The 26,226-nt window shown below is 43.7% G+C and overlaps 1 protein-coding gene across 6 annotated transcripts in view; it reads left to right on the top strand.

Annotated features, from left to right (window-relative positions):
- The first annotated feature begins 9,997 nt into the window (after positions 1-9,997).
- Positions 9,998-26,226, top strand: part of ZNF740 (zinc finger protein 740) — a 245,280-nt gene continuing 229,051 nt past the window's right edge. Inside the window, exons 1-2 of one of the 6 annotated variants that reach the window (XM_086965545.1) lie at positions 9,998-10,139; positions 24,895-25,004. Coding sequence is in view for 1 of the 6 variants with exons in the window: in XM_086965526.1 (XP_086821652.1) it covers positions 10,127-10,139 (13 nt within the window). In the remaining 5 variants the exon portion in view is untranslated. Of the gene's footprint in view, positions 10,140-24,894; positions 25,009-26,226 lie in introns of those variants that run through there. The other 5 variants (XM_086965535.1, XM_086965562.1, XM_086965551.1 and 2 more) reach the window with 5 other exon arrangements.

Below are 26,226 nucleotides of genomic sequence, written 5' to 3'. Positions count from 1 at the left end.
TCTTACCAAGAGGTATTGGCAGTTCCCCCTAACCCCGCAGGCCTGAGAAATTACGGCTTTTTCTACCCCCTCTGAATTGTACCAGTTTAGAGTACTTACTTTCGGTCTCCATGGGGCTCCGGCAATGTTCCAACGGTTGACAGACCACTTGTTGAGGCCCCATACAGAATACGCCTCTGCTTACATGGACAACATTGTCGTGTTTAGCCCATCCTGGGGGACCATCTCCAACACCTGGTCGCTGTGTTTTCCTCTATTAAAACAGCTGGCCTCACGATAAACCCAAAGAAATCCTTGTTGGTAACGGATTCCATCCAGTACTTGGGGTACACAATACAAGCAGGCTTGATCAAACCATAAATTAGCAAAATAGAAGCCATCAAAGCACTCCCTGTTCTCACTACCAAACGTGATATACGCTCCTTCCTTGGGTTCATAGGGTATTATCGGAGATTCATCACAAACTTTTCCTCACTAGCTAGTCCCCTGACCAATCTCCTGACAAAAACATATCCCTCTCGTACATCCTCCTGGAATACCAAACACGAACAGTTTCCAGGCCCTGAAGGATGCCATCTGCACTTCCCCCATATTACATTGTCCTGACTTCCACAAACAGTATGTGCTCAGACAGATGCCTCTGGTCTTGATCTGGGGGCCGTGTTCTATCAGCCTGACTCTAATGGTGATCTTAGCCCTCTGCTCTACATCAGCAGGAAATTGTTTTCCCTGGAGGTGCATTACTCCACCATAGAAAGAGTGCCTAGCGATTAAATGGGCCATTGAGGCGCTGCAGTATTACCTACTGGGACGACCTTTCCTTGTTCTCACAGATCATGCCACCTTTACATGGCTTGTACATAACAAAGGCACTAACGCCGGCATCCTTAGATGGTTTTTAGCATTACAACCTTTTGTGTTTCAGACAATGCACATACCCGGAGCCCGGCAAGTGAGTGCGGACTATCTATACCGACACCCGTCCACTGAATGGCACCAACGTCCATTCCTGGGAGGGGAGATATGTGAGGAGGACAGCGTTGGCGCCGTGGTGGACCGGAAGGAGTTAAGAAATGACACTGACCCTCTTCCACAACCAGAAGCGAGCAGCGGTCTAGTGTCTCATGGAGCGTGTGGGGAGGAGCACTTGACGAGAGCAGAGGAAAATAAAGACGACTGCGAAAGGAGGCAGAGAAAGAAGCCGGAAGAGAAGAGCGGAGACGGAAGGAAACGGACAGCGAAACCCGACGAAGAGAACAAGAAGGAGGAGGACGAAGACGGAGAGAAGCGGAGGAGACGGATCCAGCAGAGTGCAGTTTATATGATGTCCAAACCCGGTGGCCTGCAGGAGGGAGAAAACGCCCGTGTCCTTACGCCGCGGTCCAGGAGACGGACGGTGGCTCAACACAAGTACCGCTTAGGGGAGCCTTTTGGTGGGGGTGGTGGGGAGGTACGGGGAGCTGAACACACGGGTGTGAACCGCCTAAAAATATCCCTCACGCCCTTTCCCCACTGTAGGAATCCTGGTGATGGTAGCACGTGTAACAGAAACCATAACACCATTATTGACCCCCGGTCTATTTATTTTTTGCTTGTTTTCCCTCTAGCCCACCAAGAGAGAGAAGACTGGAATACCTGGACCCAACGCTGATGACCCGGAGCACTAACCAGGGGGTGGAGTCATCCCCTGCATCATTTGTGTGATTTCTATTTGTTTTGTTGGCCCTCGACCCTCACCCAGAACTACGAATGCTTCACGCCCTTAACCCATAGAGAAGAGAAAAGATACCACTGGAATAATAAAGATATACGTGACACGTATTATGTTGTCATGTGGTCCCTTCTACCCTCCCAGCACCCCTCATGCCCACAATAGAATAATGGGAAATGTAGTATTTTACAAACGTTTATTGATTGGCTGCTGTTAAAAAGTAGTAAAGAAAAAGGAAGCATAACCCTTGCTTGCGTGTCCTTAATAGAATTGAAAATTCTTGTCATGAATGTTGGCAAACTTTAATTTTTGCTTGTTTTGACTGGAGTGCATGAAGTGTATGTTTTGTATTACCCATGCTGTATGGCAAACCCAGAAGTAGGCTTGCTGCCCATGGGGCTAGATGACCTTGTTTCATGCATTCACACATACTTACATAACATATGCAACAACAGACAGGGGTCAATATCAGCTGACTGAGCGATTGATATGTGACGCAATCACCATCAATGATGTCCAGTTGTTAGGGGGAAGGAAAGCTGGAGCGAGAGCTTGCTCCCCCCCAGTGGGAAGCATCCTGCAGTGCAAAGGAAAACAGCAAGCTATGCATACTGCTTGGTTGGGACAAATTAGCTGCTGCACGCGTCTGGAAGAACAACAGAAGGTGCTGCAGAATCCATGTGGGCCTGAAAGGCTCACAATTGTTTTAAGGTCGAGCATTCGAGACCTCTTGTATACACTTTAGTATATACTTATAAGTGTATGAACTTTGTGGGCAATGGAGATCATCCCTGGGACTTGTCTGCTTCCGCTTAGGGCACTTTTTGTCCTGTTCAACTGCCTCTATTTAACTGTCTTGATAGAAAACGACCAGTAGAGGTCAGTAAAATACCAGAATCACTTTAGCATTCTCTAGAATCCAGTCCATAGAAATTGTCTTCCACGAGTACACGTAGACAATATTATTTTTTTCAAAACATGTATTGTCAGTGATATGACCACCGAATGCCCTGATTTTATATTAAAAACCGAGCTTTGGAGTATACCATTTCCCGCTGAAAGGCAATATTTCTCTCCATGTGTTCCCATACCGGGCGAGTCATGCAGTTTGGTACTTACTTTCCCTCCATGTTAAAGAACAGTAGATGTTTCAGCACCCAGGCTAATGTGCTGTATAGCTAAATACATATAAGGTCCCAAAGGTGAGCCTGATTGCATTGGAAAGGCTTGTTTTTAAAGGAACAAATCCACAATGGCGGCTGTGCCGCTTGAAACAGAAAACACTTCTCTTTTAAAGTTAATAGTGACTATAGCAGTAAGAGAGTCCAGGTCCGGCAGGTTGCATAAAATTGCATCTGGTAGGCAGTAAAGTCAAGTGTGGTGGCTTCTTCAAAAAAGCTGTATAAGTCTAAGAATAACTCCCTTTGGGATTTCCTTTTCACATACTATTCTTGTATACAACATTCAAACTTCAGTCACACCCTATTGCATACAGTGCACATTGGGTCAATTTAATCAGTTGCCAGAAAAATTATAATGCTGTAATTTATATAAGAAAATATATTTCTTCTTTTTTTTTTATTGTTTTATATTTTTGTTAGATTGGTTTGTATCAAATGCAAGTTATGTTAAAAAACGTTACACATGCGTTAAACATTAAAAACAATAAAAATAAAAAGTCACAATATAAAAAGATCAATGGTTATAAGAAAAGTAAGACATACATTAATCCATCATAAATGTCATAGATAATACAATACATAATAAATTTCATCAGAACATTTTTGCAAGACGTAGGCCAAAAAGCGACGCGCTTCGGAGGATTAACACTGGTCCAACCTCCTTCTTCAGGCTTGCTATAAGTCTTTCCCAACAATCGTAGTTTACACAGGCGAGTAGCCTTGTTATGAGAATCTCTTGATGTTTTCTCGATGCACAATCGCATAGAGGACCACGGATCGCTGCCGTTTGTAGGTATAAAATGATGGCACTATTCGGATTTACCGCATATCCAAATCAGATTATGAATATCGTGACAGTCCAAAAAACGTTCCACTTTCCCCAGAATACCAATTAAAAACTCCGTATTATTTATAAAGTAGTTCGCAATTCTTTTCTTTCCCTTCTCGTTATTGTGGTTATGGCTTTAAATGGCAAGGCCGGGATTAAAAAATCTCCTGCCAATTCTGCCAACAACATAGGATCCTATGTTGTTGGCAGAATTGCTTTTTCCTGGCGTGCACTATGGCTCTCCGTTTCATACAAACGCTGAATTTTTTATTGTAACTGCGCAGGTGCGACGTAACAAGCTTCCCGAATACAAGGGACGACGTGTACAGTGTACTGTACAAGTACAGTGAACTGCGCAGTAGCCGGGACACTGGAAAAGGTTGGGTTGTGTAGCATTGCGCTTCCGGTGTGGTCCAGTTTAGATCTTCTGTTTGTAAATTCCTAATTGTAAGCGGAGTGCAGTACAGAAGCGGGAGTGTGGGGCAAGAAAGCCATATGAAGAAACATAGGATCCTATGTTGTTGGCAGAATTGGCTACTCACCTGTGTAAACTACGATTGTTGGGAAACACTCATAGCAAGCCTGAAGATGGAGGTTGGACCAGTGTTAATCCTCCGAAACGCGTCGCTTTTTAGCCTACGTCTTGCAAAAATGTTCTGATGAAATCTATTATGTATTGTATTATCTATGACATTTATGATGGATTAATGTATGTCTTACTTTTGTTATAACCATTGATCTTTAGGTCTCGTGGAGAGACCTATTGGGGTGAAACCAAAAAGCTAAACCAGCGGATTTCTAGAAGTGCACGTCCTCGTGCACGAGCTTGCTCGAGCCTTCCAGCAGCATTTCTCCTCCCCTTACCATTTGCTCCTGCCTCCGAGAGCTTCAAAGGGATCTGCTTCCCCGCCCACTGCTTCACACTTCACGGCCGCCAGGCCGTGACTCGCATTTCTTCTTCCTTCGTGCCCAGCCCCCCTCCCTGCGCTGCCTTGAAGGCTTTCCCCACCCTTCATCCTTACCTCCAAAAAGCGCTCCATAACACACTCGCCTTTTGTTTCATGCTCCAATCCTTCACCCTGCTTTGGCCTGTCTTTCGTTCTTGTTTTTTTTTGCTGCTTTATTTTTCTTATGCTCTGTTCCTAGTTCAGAATTTACTCGTTTCCTTCCCTCTGTCTCCTTCAGTTTTCTTCCTTGGTCCTTCTCTCTCCTTTCCTCCCATTAGCCTTTTCCTCTTCTCAGCCGTTCACACTTCACTTCTTCCTATCCAGCTTTTTTTCTGTCTTTCCCCCTTTCTTCCCTCTTAGTCCTATTCGCTAGTAACAGATCAACTGCCCACTCTGTTGTACTCAACACCACGCTGTGTTCATGTTTTCGTCTCTCCAGCTAGACACTACAGCTGGTGTGTCGCAGTTTGCACCTAGGGGTATATTTACTAAAGCACCCGCCAGCACCCACGCAATCCTTAGTAAATATATACCTCTTGAAGGCCCGGATTTTGCTCAACATGTCTGACCTCTGCCTGCTTCTTAACACAGGCGTATGTATTCCTCATAATTCACTTTTTAAACTTGTGTCAATATTATTACCCCCGCCCCCTTTCCTATATTTCTTTTAATGACATGGATGGCCCCTCTTCCGACAAGGCATACTTCACAGGAGAGTGCTGATATTCCTGCTCCTCTTCTGTATAATTTGTCAATAATATGGAAGTCGATGTCTTCTTACAGTGGATATTTCAAAGTCTTGTATGTACTGATAAGTGTGAGAAATGCATAAAAGCCACGAAGTTATAACTGTATGTGAGCTCAGTTTCACTCTTATGACATTGCCCTTTGAACTTTTACTGGGCACTTGTATAATATGTACATGCAATCATACCCATGGCACAAACTCACCTGATGTCACCTACCAGTAAAGTTCTACTAATTTTGCATGACTTACCCATACAGGATTTAGATGTTTTTTGCTTTGTGTATCTCTGCTACCTCACACGCGCCTTACACACATGTGCATTAGTGCAATGTTTCACCAATGGGGCTTAAAATGTTTAAACATGGAGTTAGTTTCATTTGGTGAACATTTCATTTGATATTTAGTCCAGTCTCTGCCGCCCTCTTGCGGTGAAAGACTGGCAGTGAACTTTTCATACTAATTCAACCTGAGAAATCCATAGGTACAAGGGCTTTAAATAAAGCACACGACATTCCCGGCTGCCCACTAATGTTGTTTAGTGAGATATGCGTTTTGTGGCAGCAGGTTGAATAAAATAGGTTCCTTAATTCATCCCAACTATTATCATAAACCAGCAGAGGAAGCACTTGGGAGGAGGACTTTGCAAAAATGTTAATCCCTGCTCCGCCCTCTCATCCGGGTCTCTATTTAACCCGATATAAGGTTTGTCAATGTACAAGCGAATCAACTAATTTATGTTTCTAGTAGATTGCAAGAATATAGTTTGCGGTAGAAGTAATCTGCCTTAAAACCTTTTCTCTGAATAGCTGTCCTTACTCTCACCACTCATTCTTTTTTAGATTTCAATATTCGAATGTATAGGTATATTAACATATATCGTCCAACTGTAGAGAGACACTTCAAAACATTTTTTTATTTATCTGATATTAAATTTTATTAATGATTTGTGTTTTACATACGAAAAATGTTTATATATCTTTTTGTTGATTTTTTGTATATTTCTCTTTTTTTGTCACATTAGCAATTTATGAAGAACAATACAGTGTTGAAGTGATTGATATTATACATAAGATTCGTGTATTTACATATTTATCTAAATTCAGAATTTTTTTTTAAAAAACATGAACACAGACGATAGAAGACATAATCAAAAAACTAAAAGAATTCAGCAATTGAGTTGAAGGCAATACGGTAGATAACACTGTTATCTACCGTATTGCCTTCAACTCAATTGCTGAATTCTTTTAGTTTTTTGATTATGTCTTCTATCGTCTGTGTTCATGTTTTTTAAAAAAAAATTCTGAATTTAGATAAATATGTAAATACACGAATCTTATGTATAATATCAATCACTTCAACACTGTATTGTTCTTCATAAATTGCTAATGTGACAAAAAAAGAGAAATATACAAAAAATCAACAAAAAGATATATAAACATTTTTCGTATGTAAAACACAAATCATTAATAAAATTTAATATCAGATAAATAAAAAAATGTTTTGAAGTGTCTCTCTACAGTTGGACGATATATGTTAATATACCTATACATTCGAATATTGAAATCTAAAAAAGAATCTGTACTACTTGGCTATAGACCTTTTTCAAATGTCTTGTTCCTTCCCTATGTATAGCAAGTAGAACTATAATATATAGGGGTCCCCTTTTTCCAAAATACTTACTCTCACCACTCTCCACTCCCTCTCTCACCTCCCTCTCAACTTAATCTCCCCTCTCCTCACTATCCCCACTCTCTCCTCTCACCACTCTCCCCTCTCTCCCCCTCACTCCCCTCCCTCTCCCCTCTACTCACTCTTCCCTCCCTCTTTCCCCTCTCTCCCCACTCCCCTCACTACCCTGTCTCTTCACTCCCCTCTCTCCTCTCCATCTCCCCTCTCCTCACTCTCCCCTCTCCTCACTCAACCCTCTCCTCACTCTCCCCTCTCTTATTCTCTCTCCCCTCTCTTCTCCTCTCTCCCCTCTCTTCTCCTATCTACTTTCTACCCTCTTACCTCTCTCCTCTCGTCCGGCTCCCCTCTCCTCTCTCTCCTCACCCTCCCCTCTCACCACTCTCCCCTCTCACCACTCTCCTCTCACCGCAACCACAGCATCACTCAGTGCAACCACAGCATCACTCAGCGCAACCACAGCATCACTCAGCGCAACCACAGCATCACTCAGCACCACCACAGCATCACTGGTTCAAATATGTTCTTTCAATGTTTCAAGCTGTTTTCAAGCTTTCAAACTTTATTACAAATCACAAAAAGATGTTAATATTTCACTTCTGTTTTTGGATTTTCATCACAATAAAAAACACTGAACATAAGCTTCACAAAAGTTATTTACAAAAGTTTAAGCTATTGCCATTACAAATTAAATAAATTATTTAAGTATTAATTATTTTAAAAAACTAAAAGCCATTGTTATTTGTAATATCAATACATCTAAGTCTGTTAGACTCGTTTTCTCTTGTTTTTCTGCCCTTCTACCTTCTGTTAGACTCGTTTGTTGTGACTTTCTTCCCTCTGCATCACCACATCATCACTCAGCGCTACCCCAGCATCACTCAGCACCACCACATTATCACTAAGCACCACCAAATTATCACTCAGCACCACCAAATTATCACTCAGCACCACCACTCAGCACCACCACTCAGCACCACCACAGCACTCAGCACCACCATATCACTCAGCACCACCACATCACCACCACAGCACCACTTAGCACCACCACATTATCACTCAGCACCACCACATTATCACTCAGCACCACCACATTATCACTCAGCACCACCACATTATCACTCAGCACCACCACATTATTACTCAGCACCACCACAGCATCACTCAGCACCACCACAGCATCACTACAGCACCACTCAGCACCACCACTCAGCACTCAGCACCACCATATCACTCAGCACCACCACATCATCACCACAGCACCACCACATTATCACTCAGCACCACCACATTATCACTCAGCACCACCACATTATCACTCAGCACCACCACATTATCACTCATCACCACCACATTATTACTCAGCACCACCACAGCACCACTCAGCACCACCACAGCATCACTCAGCACCACCACAGCACCACTCAGCACCACTACAACACCACTCAGCACCACTACAGCACCACCACAGCACCACTCAGCTCAACCACAGCATCACTCAGCGCAACCACAGCATCACTCAGCGCAACCACAGCATCTCTCAGCGCAACCACAGCATCACTCAGCACCACCACAGCATCACTGATTCAAATATGTTCTCTCAATGTTTCAAGCTTTATTACAAATGTCACAAAAAGATGTTAATATTTCACTTCTGTTCTTGGATTTTTGTCAATGAACATAATCTTCACAAAAGTTATTTACAAAAGTTTAAGCTATTGCCATTATAAATTACAATCACTTTTATTTAAGTAGTAATTATTAAAAAAATTATAAGCCATTGTTATTTGTAATATCATTACATCTAAGTCACGTCAATACAAAACATGTTGCATTACAAATGCTATAGGTGTCACCTTTGCGAAAGTTATAACTATTGGCATTGTAAATGACAAAGCTATTAATTTAGCTATTTTCAAAAACAACACATAAATAAAAAAATTGTCATTTACAAAACCAATAGCTCAAACTTTCCTAATACGAGACCTATTGCATTGCAAATGCTTGTTTTATATTGTGACTTTTTATTTTTATTGTTTTTAATATTTAACGCATGTGTAACTTTTTTTAACATAACTTGCATTTGATACAAACCAATCTAACAAAAATAAAAACAAAAATGTTTAAAAAAAAAAGAAAAAATATATTTTCTTATATAAATTACAGCATTATAATTTTTCTGGCAACTGATTAAATTGACCCACTGTCCACTGTATGCAATAGTGTGTGACTGAAGTTTAGATGTTGTATCCTTTAGATGTTGTGTCCTTGCAGTTTGGGATGAGAAGCTCTTACTAAGCGTGACAATTTAATTTTTGTGCTGTGATGCGGACACCTGCACTAAAATGTGTTAGTTTAATCCCTAATGCGTGGTTTTTGGCAGGACCGTGCAGTCTTAAAATGTAATATCTACATCTATGGACAATATGATTCACTGATTTATTGCCGAAAATTTGCATGGCTCTGTTCCTGATTGGCTCTGAGATCCAAGCTCTTGGCTCGGCTCTTCCAGTTAATTTGCTGGCTGGCTCATCTCTCCTAACAATTCTCAAAATTCGAGAACTCTATATGTCTGTAAAAGACCAACTACATATTTACATATAAATTATTAAAAAAGTACCAAACTTAGACAGTAATTGTTAACTGTATTTCCAATCACGCTGAAACACCAGAAAACTGAGAGTATCACGTCACCGTTCTCTATTTCGCGCCATTTTTTTTTACCTGTTACAGTGAGCAACGCACGGGAGCATTAATCCTTTTTCCCGGCGTGCTCTATGGCTCTCCGCTTCATACAAACGCAGGATTTTTATTGTAACTGCGCATGCGCGGCGTAACAAGCTTCCTGAATACAGGGGACGACGTGAAACGAGTACAGTGAACTGCGCAGTAGCCGGGACACCGGAAAAGGTCGGGTGGTGTAGCATTGCACTTCCGGTGTGGTCCAGGTTAGATCTGTTTGTAAATTCCTAATTGTAAGCGGAGCGCAGTACAGAAGCGGGAGTGTGGGGCAAGAAAGACCGTATGAAGAAAAGAGGTGTGTGGCGCGTGCATGCGTAATACATATTAGCTCGTCCCTCTTTAAAAGCTAGACCTTAGTAAACTGCTGTTTTTGTTGCGTGATCAACCTCCTCTGGGGTGAAGTGTTTTTTCACGAACAACGATGCCCCCAATATTGCACCCCTGCGTAAAAGCAGATAAAAAGCATTTATCCTGCAAACAAATGTTCCTCGTATGAGGGAGAGGGCTTCCAGTGGAAACAATTACCCGGCCGTCTGGAAACAAAGCGACTGAAAAGAACCAGAGTCACCAGGAACCAAAGCCCCTCCAAGCTAGCGCCTAATTATGTGTATCCTCCACATAGGAATCACTCGGAAGAGAAAGTTTCCCCGATACCTAAGTTCGGAATTTCTGCTCTCGACCATTTATGAGAAAACCTGTCTGTACTCGAAATCCCTACATAGCGACTCAGTTCTCGTTTGACCTCACGCCGAGTCCGCTACATTTACTTAATATGACTTTTAGTGCTTTCAGGGAACTTACTTATATGTGACATTTCAATGCCTAATGTGTGACACTTTGAGTGACCCTTTAAAACTAGTAGAATAAAGTCGTTATGAGTATGTTCATTCGAGAATCGGAAATAATCCCTTTTCTGAAATGTAGTGGCCTAGTTATTGCCTTAAAAGCAGCTGCCACAATCCTGAGGTGCTTATGCAAGGTTGCCCATTTGTCCCTTAACTAACTTAACACAAGGCTTAACAGTTATGGAACATAAGTGTTTCTCTTATTCAAGTGAAGATGAGAGATTTTAGGCCAGGACTGATGTTGTTAGTCATGACCTATCCAACACAAACGCAGCAGTCATGTCTTGAGTAGCTATTTGGCATGGCTAATCTCTCAGGCATCCCTACTGCTTCAGTCAGTGACCGTGTGTACCTGCTTAGCAGGTGTCGCAAGTGCAAGACAGGAACACACATGAAGAGACTAAGGGGCAGATTTCCAAGAACAAGTGTGTCACGCAAAAAAAACTTTCGCTACCATGGATGCGTCGCATTTACAATGCAGCAAAAGGATTGATAGATGCGTTGGATGTCTGTTGGAAGTTTTAGTGGGACACAGTGGCCAAACTGGGGCTTTACACGTCATGCAGTGATTTGAATACAGAGTAGTATGGTTGAGTTGAACACAGTTTGGAGTTGAGTCTCGTGGTTTTCAGACAATTGCAGAGGCCCCTGAAGAAGGGATCTATATATACCGAAATGCATTGGGCATCATGCTTAATAAGCAACATTGAAGATTGGCAAGCTTTGAACATGATGAAAATCAAGATGTGGTGAACATCATTTTTTGAAATTAAATGCTGTTCAAAAGGGAATCGTCATAATCTATGTTGATGTGTTTAATGATTAAAATTAAATATTCATGAACTAATTGAAAATTTACTAGTTGAAATTTGTTATAAATTGGTGTTTTCATTTTATTAGTAGTCTAACGACTAAAACACTGTGAAACCAGCTAACAGGTGAAGTGTCACTTGTGGTTATGTTTGAATTATTGGAGACAGGCTACATTCTCCTGGCAGCAGTAAATTTGGTTTAATAATCATTGATCCAGAATTGTACACCAGATGTGCGCAGCACCGTATAAATAAGATAAGGAGATTGCAAGGATTCAAATACTACTACGGTATGAGCCCTGGCATAATCAGAGAGGCTATTTCAGAGCTGTTATATAATGAGATTTCTGCCATAATTTGTTGCTGCGCTACATGGCATCAAAGGGACAAGTACATTTTGGTACAGGACAAGTAGATTTATGAAGCAACCTGCCCCATGGACAAGTAGATATGTTGTTAAATTCCTCACCCCTGGCGCAGGCAGGTACTTCTTTGAGGGGCCCCCCAGAGTGAAGACCGCATGCCTTTCCGTGGCGGCATCAATGCATCTCCCTAAGCCCATTGTAATATGGCTGGCGGTGTCTAATAGACCGCCACCATATTAATCTTTTCCCCCCCGGCCACAAGGCGACCGGAGCGGAAAAGCAGTCTGCCGAGGTCCCCCCCGCCATACTAATATGGCAGGGGGGAATTCGAATGTGGATGTCGGGCAGGTTGCCCCCGCCAGATTGGCGGGGGCAGTCCGCCCGACATCCTCATGGATCCCCAAGTCTCTCGAGTGTTTATAGTGCACCTGCTCTCTGTGTACAGTGCATGCCAAAAATGTGTTTATTCTCCTTACCTCACCTTCTGATGTCCTTTTAGTGCTCTACCCTGGTTGTGTTGCACACCATTAGAAACCAAGAAAAAGGTAGAGGATGTAGCGTAACAACCATAGCTGCTGACTTTGGAACTGGGGAACCGGGTTCGTCAACTCAACATTTTGTGATTCTGGGCAAATCGCTTAATTTCGGTGCCAACAAAAAAAGTCTGTCCTTGGGTTATGTGGCAGGTGCTCATGTAAAGTCTCCAATACCTTCGGGTCGAATTTGCACTATATATAACTGCTAAAAAAAAGGTAATCCAGATCAATGGAAAGGTGCTGTGCACGATGATCATCCATTTCCAGCTCAAATACAATGTGATTGCTATGCTGTCAGGTTCGCATATCCAAAGCGGTCAAAGTAAGGGGATCTATTATTCCATATTTGCAAAAGTATCCCAGAGGTGGTGCTCTATTGGTACCGTCACCCTGCAACCATGGGCGAATGGTCCGTTCTGGGGTAAAGTCCCTGCACGGTAAGCTTAAAGAGAAAGGGTACTGAAGAACACAGTTGAATCTTGACAATTCCGATAAAAAATATACAGTCCAATGATTTTCCAGCAGTCGAGGTGACCACAGATGTTTTTTATTCTTCAAGTTTTTCTCCAAATCTTCGTAGACTCTTACAGCACATCTACGAGACGTGTTTCGTGTACACAGCTTTTTGAAGGTTGCAAATAGTTTAAATAAAAGGCTCACGTTAATCTTAGTTTGGATGACATCTGGGAAAGACCAAGAAATCTCTATAGCCTAGTAATAAGATTGAAGTACTAAAGAAAGATGTCTCACCTGTGAGGGAAGATCATAGAGGACATGAGTGTGAAAAATGGAAATATTCCCAAGACCTGTCCCAAAAAGAGAGCATGCAGCAAGAGACTTGCACTGTATCCACAATGTGAGATGAGTGGACTGTGACTTGGTGCCAGAGTACACTCAATAGAATGACTTGGTGCCAGAGTACACTCAATAGAATGAAACAGAAGATGTAGCTCTAAGAGGTTTAGAAGCCTGAATGTTTCATGAGACAAGAACATAGTCCCCGTGAAATTGCTAGGCCATATTGTGTAATATGTACCTGTACGTCAATGCTATGTCCATGCAGTACTTGGTACGCGAACGATGGCACACATCTGCGGAAAATAACCACCAATACTCCATCAGAAAACAGAGAGAGTACATTACTGCGCCCTTTCGCAAATCTTAGCTAAAAGGCTCACGTAGTTGACCAAGATGTAACAGAGTATCCTAATTGTAGCAATTAAACAATTTCTTCAGTGGGTCTCACCTATGCTACTCTAAATGTAAGTCATAATGTGCATCGTTGAAAAGGACCCACGCCGAGTGAACTTGCCGCTATATCCGATGGACTTTCCAAAGTTCCAATAACTGTCACTAGGAACCCTCAAAAACCACTTTATACCTGAAATACAGTAATGCAAGATACATTGACCATAGTGTGGCAAAGTAGCTATATAAACACGTACAAATCCAGCCAGTCCTACCTATAGCAATAGTGATAATAAACCAATTCTCATGTAGCAGTGGAGGCCGGAATGCATCTACAAATAAAATCGAGTCTGAAGTTATTGCAATACTGTGAGAAGCTGGGTTTCTGTTGCAGTAACAACCCCCCCCCCCCCCACCCCACAAAGAGACATGTTACCGGACCCCTAGGGTGGGAGCCTTCGCTCCCTGAGACCAGAAACAAAGCCTTTCATGGGTGGAGTTGTTCACACCTCCAGGTCAGGAAGACTGTGGCAGGGGAGCTTCAAAGGCCTGGCATCCTTTGTAATGCGTCCCCTAGCCTCTCCCGCTATCAGGAGCCGGCCCCCTTTTTGTCTCCCCTCCTTTTCGGTGGGGAGACAGGTAGGAAAAACTAGCCAGCCCAGAAGGTGTGCCCACCTCTGCCAACTCCACCCCTCAGGTGGGGGGGGCAAGGTGAAGCCCACTTTTCTGTGCCCACCATCTTCCAGATGACAGGCACTCTGCATTCAGCATTAGGGATTGTGCTCACTCCCCCACATGGGGTGAACACACCAAGGGTGTAGTCACCCTATGGTCAGTAGCCCGTTGGCTACTGACCCCGAGACCCCTAAAAGCCCCCTAAATACAGTATTTAGCGGCAGCCCTGAACTAAGACAGCCAATTTTCGCAACCTAAGCAGAACAAGCATTTGATGTGCAAACGTTCTCGGCTTTAGGACCTTATATGTATTTAGCTATGCAGTACCTTAGCCTATGTGGTGAAACATGTACTGTTTTTTAACATGAAGGGAAAGTAAGCACCAAACTGTGACATGCCAGGTATGGGAACACATGGAGAGAAATATTGCCTTTTAGCAGGAAATCGTATAGTCCAAACCTCTATTTTTAATATAATATCAGGGTCTTTGGTGGTTATATCACTAAAAATACATCATTTAAAAGAAATATTGTTGTTTACGGGTGCTTGTGGAAGAGAAGTTCTATGGACTGGAATCTAGAGAATGCTAAAGTGATTATCTAGGGTTCCTCATCAGAAAGCAATACACCTGGTAAACAAGCACCCTGGGGAAAAAACGTGAATGCTAGGTATATCAAAAGGACACTATTTGCCCAAGCCAGCTATTTCTGTATTTCTGCAGTTGTGTTTGTTTTACCCCCGGCCATTAACATTGGTCCTGAAAACCGCACAATAAAGCAGATTCGTCCTAATTACATTCGTACCAATTATGTTGTAAGAAAACACTAGGACTCAGAGATTGTAAAGCAGTCATTCATGCAGCTCAATAGGGCCAAGTGCATCTTTTCCACAACCGACTCTTCGGGTACTGGGGAAGAGGATTCAACTGCACCTCAGGGTGATAAGATGACAAATCCCGAACTCAGCAGTCGAGCATCAGGCATAACAGAGTACTGCCCAGCCAGATCATTGGCTTAAAAAAAAGAGACTTCCTTTGATAACGCAGCAAGACGAAATACTGTAGGCAGTAATGGAGTTCAACTACAGATATTACAACGGGGTTCAACTATTCTTGTAATTGCCTGCTTTAAAGTGTTAGCGTGCATACACCTACCCGGTAGGCCAGTCAAGGGTACAGGTAGATACCGGCAATATGGCGGCATCTGAGGCACCAACATTACATCATGGACTACATCCGGTGATGTCACTGTGCTGGTGTCGTAACCCCTTCATAGTGGCCTGAGAGGTGCCGTAAGGATCTTTTTAATTCTTTAATCCCACCATGTGGGGAAATACTCTGAGAGTCTTACTCTGTCTGTTGGGGGTAACGGGAAAAGAGTAGGGGAGGTAGAAGCTCTAGATAATTAATGGTTGTGACAGCAAGAAAAAGACAAAAGATGAAATGGTTACTGGGACAAACACAACTAGAGCAAGTGGAGAGTTATCGATATCTCGGTGTCCTTTTCAATGAGACCGGAAGTTTTGTACCACAAAGGGAAGATATTGTAAGGAAGGCGAACAGCTTGATTGCGGCATTTAGAACCCTTCAAAAGAATCTATCTGCACTGTCATACGGGCCACTGTTAAAAATTATAGCTGCCAAGCTATTACCATCCTTAACATATGGTGCTGAAGTGCTAAACGGTAAGGATGCCGTACTTATCAATAATGCTGTGGCAAAAACCTATAAAATATTATTCACCCTACCATGTAATGCCTCACAAGCGCAAATAAGGATGGAATTCGGTATGAACAATCAGCTATATGTCCGGCAAGGCCAAATATTAAAAGTTTGGAATAGAGTAAAGAATGATCAGGATAATCAATTGTCTATAGCTTTGTGGAGAGAGGTGAAAGATAACCAGAAACTGCAAGCGTGGAAATACCTAAACAACGCAAAAGAAGAATTCGGAATATCAGCAATCTGGGAAAACACAATAACGCAGGAAAGCTTTAAAAAAACAATCAATAAACTGGTTACTCACCTATCACTGCTAAAAGACAAAGCTCTATTAGTAAAACGTAAGCACTCATGGCCAATCATAAACGGCTATAAAAAAAAACAAGCCCAACCATACCTTCATACTGCATGGTCAGTCCAAAGTAAGCGAACATTTATAGGAGCACGCTTTGGTCTATGGCCAGGTTTGTGTCATCTTCCACCCTGGAAGTCAAACGAGGGGCATACGTTATGTAGACTGTGCAAGGGGGGAAAAGAAGACATTGTGCACTTGGTATGTCTGTGCCCTGCCATAGACTCAAAAAGGAGGTTAATCCTCGGGAGGTTGTTAAACGCACGAGAAATAAGAACCTGTAGACAAGCAATAATGGCGTGCTTAAACCCGAATGACCTACCAATGAATGTTGCTTTTGTAAAATTTTTAAATGTGATTGCCAAAAGTCTTAACGAAAATTTTATCTAGTTATATTTTTCTCTGTTTCTCTCTCTTTTTAATTATATTTACTATTTGCATGATGTTTTAATTGTGTATTGATGCTGATATTTTCTCTAAAGTCACATTTTTGTAAGATTTTAATTAATCAAACAAATAAACTTAAACTAAACTCTAGAGGTATAGGGGGAAATAATCCGAGGCAGTACAAATATCTACGTGCACAGAACAAAGTTCTGATTATAGTCAGTGTTCACTGCCCGAGGTTAGGTAGATAAACAAAAAGTCCTTCTTGAATTTTAATAAAAGTTGACAAATGATATACACTTTCTTAGAAAAGCGGATCAGTGTGGTTTATCAAGTAGCCATAAAGTACTTTCCCTCTAAGCGATATATAACTGAATATCTTTAATGCACATAACAAACAAACCTGTTGCCCACCACAGAACACTAACCTGAGGCTCCCTGGCAGGTGCCAGCTGTCAGCAGCCTTCAGTCAGGCCTGGCCACCTTAGCAAAACGTAAATAACAAAATAAGCCCCCTTCTCCGTTAGATGCAATACAGAGTCTCTTGAGGCTCAGACTCCGCAGGTGGAAGGTTGTCTTTACAGCTGTGAAGGACTTTTCAACACCTGCGTCCTGCTCAGCAGGTGCCGTTTAACCCAATACCACGGTTGTGGGCCTCGCCTGGAGCAAATTCAAGCATGAGCAGAAAGTATCTGAAAGCCTAAAACACCGTCCACCACAACCCCCGTGGAGCCCAGTCACAGGGTGTATTGAAGCACTTGGTCAGAAAACAGATTTTTTTTTCGATGGGTGTCAACTTACGGATGTGGGCGTCTTAATGCAAGCTCAAATTCAAGTGCATGGTGGGAATTGACTTGGGGCTATTATTGGACCCAATTGCAACTGACAACAAACCTCACAAATTGTAGCGAGTTGGCACCATGCCTGCACAAAAAAGCGCTGACGGATTAGTTTTAAATTTTAAAGTGAAACTGGTCACTATTTCTTTTAATTGTAAAAGTTTCAAAAAGACGAAAGGAAACGAGAAAGCGACATCAGGTAGGAAGGAAATAAAAAAAAAACAGCACAGAAACTGCAGAGCGAGAGAGGCTGAGTACCATAAGAACAATCGGGCCACGAGATCTAAACTCTACAGCCTATCATTAATTTAACACATATGGAAAGCGCACACTTCCTGCATTTGAAGTGAGGAGGAGCTGCAGCAACACAGACAGGCGCGCATTGCAGGCCATAGCTATGTGTAGGCAGATCTTGGAGAACTGACTCCATTGCGGGGAACTCATCTTGCTGCCTGAACAGCGGCTGTACCCGTATTCTACCTTCACCCAACCTGCACCCTGCACCTGGTCTTCGTTCCAAACCAGTTCCTGGGAAGGGGAAGGCGTGACAACCAAAATTTACCTCAGAGGAGACAATATGACAGCAAATCTCTGTGGTGGAAAGTTTCTTTATGCGTTGCACGCGCACCTTCTGGGGCGCCAGCACTTCATACTCTTGGAGAGAAGGGGTGTTGCAGGAGCACGCTCTGACTGGCTGTGTCAGCCTGGACAGGCACGGTGCAGCAGTAGCCATGGTGCGGTGTGGGACGTTCACTCATTCATGCCGAGACAGCTGCTCTAACCCGGGTGGACATTTAAAGGGAGCTGCTTGACGTCTGTTGTATTTTTTGTATTTACAGATGTAGTTTGAAAAATCCACAAAGTTCAATATGCAAACAAACGCGATGCGCGCGCACGGCAAGGAATGCGAAAGTGTCGTGATCACTCTGAAAGCGAAAGTGATCGCGATGATGCGCTAAAGCACGCTAGGGATGTGCGCGCAGCAGAGCGCGCTTGTGCGCTTGCCAGTAAGCTGGTGGCCGCTTTGGTGGCACTTTTAAAAGCAGCTACTAAATGTCTCGTCCAGGCCAGCGCATGCGCTGGATCAGGCCGAGAACTAAAAATAGAGTAGATACACTAAACATGAAAGATTTTTACAGGCAAATGCTGCTGTAGGTCAGTGTGCTTTTTGTCTCAAAGTCGTATATTGAATAGTCGCTGTAGTTCGGCACTATTTTGTAGCTCCATGCTGCATTTCAGATTTGGGCCGGGATGTGTAAGGGGCATATGGGGTATATGTGGTGTCCTGGGCTCCTGTTTTGCAAAATCGAAATCTTCAGTGGTCTGCGCAACCGCTAGCAGTCATGTCCTTTGTGCTGCGCCATAGATTTCTACCTACCATCGGTATTTCGCATGCCTCCTTGGCAACAGGGGTGCATAATTTGCAGAACTTGGGTCTGATGTTTGTGTGCTCCTAGCTATGAAACACTATATGTGAGAGCAGTCCCCGGAGTAACCCAGCATATTTTAATATTAAAAGAAGCATGTCTTCATTACACTTTGCAGATTATAAGCAGAGTACAGTACTAACAAGCAGTGCTTCGTTATTATTACTCCTTCCTCGGTTAGAATCTCAAGCTAGATTCATAGAGTAATTCCAAATCACAAGCTGACCAGCTAGATGCATAACAAAAAGCCTTACTTCGCGTGTTTACTATTATTAAAACTGTTCACTGTACAATACCTACAGAGAAAAGCACATTCCGGCGCTGAAGGAGAAAGCAAGCTGCTGCCTGAGATCTGCGTCAGCACAATGATTGACACTTACTCTGTCAGAATTGCCATGACGCTACTGGGCGGGGGCCAGCCGGGCTATACACATCCATTTGTACAAGGAAGTGGAACGGCTGGCACAGAGTGGAATCGCGCACAGCCTCTGATAAAACGCTTTGGAGGAGAACTGAGTCCTGGACGGAGCGAGAGTTGTGGCTGCCAGGGCGAGGTACACGGGAGATGAATGGAGGTGGCAGACATAGAAAGATCCCTGAGCCAGACCACATCAGTGGTTAAGCCCGCAGAGCTCCCAGAGTTGTGCTCCAAAGCCTAAGCGCAAATTAAACATTATTGCCTGAAGATGCATACAACTAAGTTTTCTCCATGTGGTTCAACAAACAGCTTTCCTGAAACGTTGCATTTCAAGAAAAGTAAAGCAATGGAGGCATACCATAGAAGAGTAGTCAGGCGGGCAATCTGCGTATGAGGAGGAGGGAGTGGAACCCGCTGGCTTCACTTTGTCCGCTTTGGTTTCACTGCTTGTGATATCACTGCCTTCCGCCTAAATTAGCCGGTGTATATCCTGTAAAGACGTTGTATACGCAAGTGTTCTGAACAGGATAGGACAGGTCAGGCAAAATATAGTCGAAGTCACGCAGCCAATCCCAGCAGAGAGCAAGCATTTACAAATGCAACAGGACTCATATTTATGCGAGTCCTATTGCATTGTAAACAAAAATGCGGACGTTCAAGAAAACACGAACGGGAGTGGGTGGGGAGGTTGGTGGTGGGCAGTAAACTTACAGACTGTGGGAGGGAACGGGGGGAGGCAGGGAAACAAAAGACTTTTAAAAGTAAAGGGGCCGATAGCTATGGAAGGAGAAAAATGACGACATGGCCGTCAGGAGGCGGGATTAAGTTGCCAAAAAAAATCAGATTGCAGCATTTAGGAATTCAGCCAATCAAGAAGATATGCGGAAAGTGGGGGGAGCTTCCCCTGCTATACTGTATACAGCATCTCTCGACAGGACTGCGCATGCCCTGCCTAGCCGAGACCTAAAAAGGATGAAAGACACCCTGCAGAGGAAACGACCGTCATCGACACAGTCGTCCTCGTCGACGCGACCGTCGTCGACACAGTCGTCCTCGTCGACGCGACCGTCGTCGACACAGTCGTCCTCGTCGACGCTACCGTCGTCGACACAGTCCTCGTCGACGCTACCGTCGTCGACACAGTCCTCGTCGACGCTACCGTCGTCGACACAGTCCTCGTCGACGCTACCGTCGTCGACACAGTCCTCGTCGACGCTACCATCGGCGACACAGTCCTCGTCGACGCTACCATCGTTGACACAGTCCTCGTCGACGCTACCGTCGTCGACACAGTCCTCGTCGACGCTACCGTCGTCGACACAGTCCTCGTCGACGCTACCGTCGTCGACACAGTCCTCGTCGACGCTACCGTCGTCGACACAGTCCTCGTCGACGCTACCGTCGTCGACACAGTCCTCGTCGACGCTACCATCGTCGACACAGTCCTCGTCGACGCTACCATCGTCGACACAGTCCTCGTCGACGCTACCATCGTCGACACAGTCCTCGTCGACGCTACCGTCGTCGACACAGTCCTCGTCGACGCTACCGTCGTCGACACAGTCCCCGTCGACGCTACCGTCGTCGACACAGTCCCCGTCGACGCTACCGTCGTCGACACAGTCCTCGTCGACGCTAACGTCGTCGACACAGTCCTCGTCGACGCTAACGTCGTCGACACAGTCCTCGTCGACGCTGCAGTCGTCGACGCTACCGTCGTCGACGCTACCATCGTCGACGCCGCTGTCGACACGGTCGTCGTCGATATAGTTGTCAACAGTGAAGTCGTCGACGGTAAATTCGTCGACACTGCTTTCTCACCAGCCTTATCGTTTTTTCGTCGACAACGGAGGTGTTTTCGTCGTCGTCGATGGTCCTTTCTTAGTCGATGGTCCAGTCGACGGAGTTGATTTTTCCTCAGAAGGCGCAGAAGAAGATAGTTTGATGGTAATCTTGATCTTCTGAGGCGACTGGTGGATTTGAGGTGGCTTTTGCTCCTTTCACCTCACCTGCAGATCCCTTCTTCCCCTTAGATGAGACAGAAGGGGATTTTGAGAGACTGCGCCCTGAAGACCCTGGAGTGGTCTTTTTTGGGGCCTTCTCAGGTCTTTCCCCTGAGGAATGTGTCTGATGAGATCTACTTCTCTTCTGAGATCTCTTAGACGCCACAGATTCCTCCTCACTCTCACTTGAGATGATTTCCTTCCTGGCTTTGACTTTCTGAAGCCAGATCAGTAGCCTTCCCTCACGATCTTTCAATGTCTTATTTAAAAAGGTACGGCATACTTTACAATCTGCTGCCTTATGATCTGGATAGAGACAGTAGATGCAGTCCTTGTGAGGGTCATCTGTAAACAACCTCTTCTTGGAGCAGGTTGAACAAGCTCTAAATAATCCTTTTTTCTCTTTCTCAGACATGGTTGATGTAGAAGCCTAAAAATACTGTAGAAGTAAAGAGTTTGAGCAGAGCTCAAAGGAGACTCCCTAGCACAACTTGCGGTAGAAAAATCTGAGGGGCAGAAGGTTCTCTCAGGAGTGTTCTAGAGGGTGAGGAGCTCTGATTGGTTCAGGGAAAAGTTTGGGCCTTTTTTACATAACCAAGGCTATGGGTTGCAAAAGGGAAATGGGCCTAGGCCTCGTTTCAGTTTGCTACACTACTAAGCGCTGCTTTTTTATATACCGGAGACTCCCGTCTCGACGACGGGGAATGATTTAGGCATGTGACTCTATGAAAGTTCCAATACTGGAGAACTAAAGTTATAGGTAAGTAAAAGGTTTTCTTGTGGTACAAGCAGCCAAATGACGGGCCATCTTAACTCGCAAGTGAAATGTTTCCAAACAAAGTGACGAGTGCCCGCTGAGTCAGGCAAGAACACAATGTGACAGTAGGAGGCTATGATACGCCTGAAAATAAAATCAAGTAACGCCTTAAATTATAACCGACTGTCATGTCTAGCCGCTTAACCGCGGCGGCAATTCCGCCGCGGTGCAGCAGTTTAGCGGAGGGGGGCGGGCAGTGTCTCCCAACGGGCGTGCGCAGCACTACGAAGGTAGTGCGCGCGACAGCTGTTGGCCGACAGTAGCACGCAAGGGGCTAAAGAGAACTGTCATTAGATCGCCGCCTTACCTCAAGCTTGAACTCAGTCTCCAAAACGAGTACAGAGTAGACACAAAGTTCGGCATGTGATTAAATACCTCCTGTGTGCACGCTGGAATCTAATCTGAAACAAGACTATCATGTACTCCAAAATACAGTAAAAGATGGTAGCCAGAGGGGGGGTGGGTGTCTTGGCATTCACGGGACATGGCGGTGTCCGGGTGAGGCTCTCGGCGTGATTCAGGGTTTTCGCGCTATACTGCCTTCTCCCATGCAATGAAGGGCTGCGGAAGACGTCGGAAGAGGCGCTGAGGATCCTGCGACCCCTGCTGGAACTAAATCTGGGCTCGACAAACCCACTCGCATTTGCGAGGGAGAATTGATTAGGCCTTTCTGGAGAGTAGGAAGACCAACTAACTTTTGTCCTCGGTCTTAGAAAACGGAGCAAAAGTGACAAGATAACAATATTTGAAGGCATTTTTATTGCTCACAAAGGGAATCCGCAATAAAGATGCCTTTAAATCTTGTTATCTTGTCGCGTTTGCTCCGTTTTCAGAGGCGGAGGTCAAGAAGGTTGCAGTTAGGTCGAGGGGATTTTCCAAGGTACTTGACCTGCAGGATTAGTACCATTTTTCAGATTTTTCAAGCCCTGTAAATAACATTGAGAAATGCTGCTTCTTTCCAAGTAAGCTTCTTTCAGAAAACAGGACAGTGCGGCCGCCATCATGCATCGCACCGGTCCAGCGGTGTTCTTTGTTACCAGGAGATGCCGCGTTTCACTTAAATTAATATTGTGTGCATCTCTGCTCCACATCTTTGAGGCGTGCACATTTCCTCTAGTAATAATACATTTTTGGAGACAAGATAAGCTGTTTTGATTTATACAAACCTGCTATGCTATCTGAGGGGATTATAATGAGGCAGCCATTTTGTGAATCCCTTCTTTTCATTTTACCTCCAGGGATTACTTAATATTCTCCACAGTGACTTGTTCCCTCCTTCTAACTCTCCCAATTTTTGGAAAAGAGAGGCTTAAGTGGAATGACTAAATAGTTTCTTGGCTCCAAATGAAATACCGTGCATAAATATTTTTCATTAATTTCTCCAATAAGCGTATGGGGGTCTGACCATTGTGCTTTTAAAAAAAAGTGCGTGTTAAAAAAAATTCTGACTGGCATATTTTGCGCTCTTTCCGATTTATGGGCAGAACTAAGAGCTCTACTTCTACGCAAGCGAAACCCAAACATGTTTTTGTTTAAACATTCTAAATTCTCCAACTTGGAAGATTCTTAGCTGCCTTTGCCTCAAAGTTTGAGTCAAATATGGATCCCCCCTCAGCATCCACTGGGAAATCTATAACTAAACGTCTCAAATAAAATCCTCCTTCTCCTCCTAAATAAACATTACCTGTCTCTATGGAGTTGCTACTGGATGAGATCCGGGCCCTCCGTCCCTTTATGGAAGAAACCAATACCAAACCCTTACCGACAACTGGTCTCAACTTGAAACGCAAGTGACTACAGTTGAACATACCATGTCATCCTTTAAGTACACAAGTACAACTGTCTCCCAACTTCAGTCTCAAGTGTCTACTCTCCAAAGGCAGCTCGAGGGCCTTAAAAATCGCAATAGAAGAAATAACCTGCAAATTTACGGTTTGGCGGAAAGAATTGAAGGTTCAGACCCTATTACTTTCTTTAAATCTTTCCTTCCTAAAGTCCTTCACATGGCAGAGAGCACAGTACTACACATTCAGCGAGCACCCGGACTTGGTAGACCCCCCCCCCCCCCTCTCAAACGCTTCATCCTCACAAAGATCAAGAGGCGTAATCTTCTACTTCTTGGAGTATACGGATTTGTTGAAGGTTTTATCTGCAGTTAGATCCTCTCAACGAACCCAATTGGTCTGGTTTAACTTTATTCTTCGCACAAGACTGTGCCAAGGCCCATGCTAATAGACGCAAAGCATTCCTCAATATGAGACCAGAGCTCAGGTCAATGGGTGCCCGCTATAGTCTCTTCCACCCATGTCTCTTTAAGGTCACCTATAACAGGACAATCACCTACGATGATCCAGTAGGTTTACAAAGCTTCATCAACTCATGCAGTCCAAATGTCATGGACGCCTCAAGACCTTCATCATCAAATGTTATTTGAATTTGTTTTGTTCTTAGAATAATCTTTTGCTATTTTTGCTCGCATAGTAGTACGGTTTTGCTTTCACTTTACCAGTTTGCATTGTTTACATTTATTGGTGTTCTAGTCATGGTTTGTTCAACTGTTTAAACATTTTCGCATGATATGGAGTTTCCTTATTCTCACAAGTCTTTATTTTTTTTTTCCTTTCCTTTATAATTAAAATTAATTTTCTTCTTCTCCGCTCCCACAGTTTTGTCTACAGTTGTGGCGTGATTTTCCCCTGGTCTGGTCAGGTCCTGCTTGGCTCTCCGCCTGTTCCATGTGGCTCCACCTACTCCTACCTACACATTTCCCCTCTTTGTAGGTATGTTTTTTGTCTTGTCCTTTTGTATTTTGGTTTGTCTCGAATTCCCTGGTTCATTGCATGTTTGGTGTCCATAGCATTCTAATGTTTTCTGATGTTCTAATTGCTTATCTCCTTCTTTCTCATTACTCATTCCAATTTTCCTATCATGGCCACATTTCACTCTATTTTCTTCCTTCTTGCACTTTATCTTCTATTCAAAGAATTGGACTTTTGCAGTACTTTCTCATTTTATTCCCCGCCTGATATGTCATGCCTCTGAAATTGATTTCCTGGAACGTTGGGGTGGGTTAAATTCACCCATTAAAAGGCAGAGAGTTTTATCCCACCTAGCTAAATTAGATGTTGACATAGTGTTTATGCAAGAAACACATATTACGGAAACTGAATCCTTAAAAATGAAAAGGGGGTGGGTGGGAGAAATCTTCTTTTCTCAAGGAGATGGCAAACGCAACAGAGTCATGATACTTTGTCAAAAGTCACTTCCAGTCAAACTCCTATCCCAAGAATGAGATGTTGATGGTCGAAGGGTGAATGCTAAATTGCGGTTAAATGATGTCTTAGTCTCTCCTTCATGTATATGCTCCCACGGGAGGTGATGCTTCATTTTGACATGCATTGGCGAAGCAAATTACTCATTGTATGGAAGACCAATTTATAATAGCTGGTGATTGCAATCAGTTCCTTGACCCATTTATTGCCAGAAACTCCAAAGCCACCTTCTTTCCGAACAAGTCTCAAAAATCTTTTGTCCATACTATTACACAGCATAAACTTTTCGACGCATGGCGGTTATGTAATCCCACCATTAGAGAATATACCTTTTATTCTCCAATGCACCAAACTCAGTCAAGAATAGATTATATTTTTGTTTCCCACAATATATCACAGAGCCTCATGAACACAGAAATGGGTCCTATCCTATTATCAGATCATTCCCCTCTCTCAGTTGGCCTTGACTTTATTTATTTATTTTAAAAGATTTATATAGCGCTGGCTAGACCCGGGGGGTATCAGGGCGCTTTACATGAGCATCAGATCATAGTTACAGGTTACATCGTTGCAAAGGTTACACAGCTCTTAGAGCATGGCACATAGTTACTTGTAAGGTCGAGATAAACAATAAGCACAAATACGTAAGGGGAAAAGAAGGCAAGGTGAAAGATTCAGGGGGGGTTGGAGCAGGGGAAGTAGACAGATAATGAAGGTGGGAAAGAG

This window comes from Lissotriton vulgaris, chromosome 1_1 (assembly GCF_964263255.1).
Source record: "Lissotriton vulgaris chromosome 1_1, aLisVul1.2, whole genome shotgun sequence".
Taxonomy (NCBI): domain Eukaryota; kingdom Metazoa; phylum Chordata; class Amphibia; order Caudata; family Salamandridae; genus Lissotriton; species Lissotriton vulgaris.
This window is presented reverse-complemented; position numbering and strand designations above follow the sequence as displayed.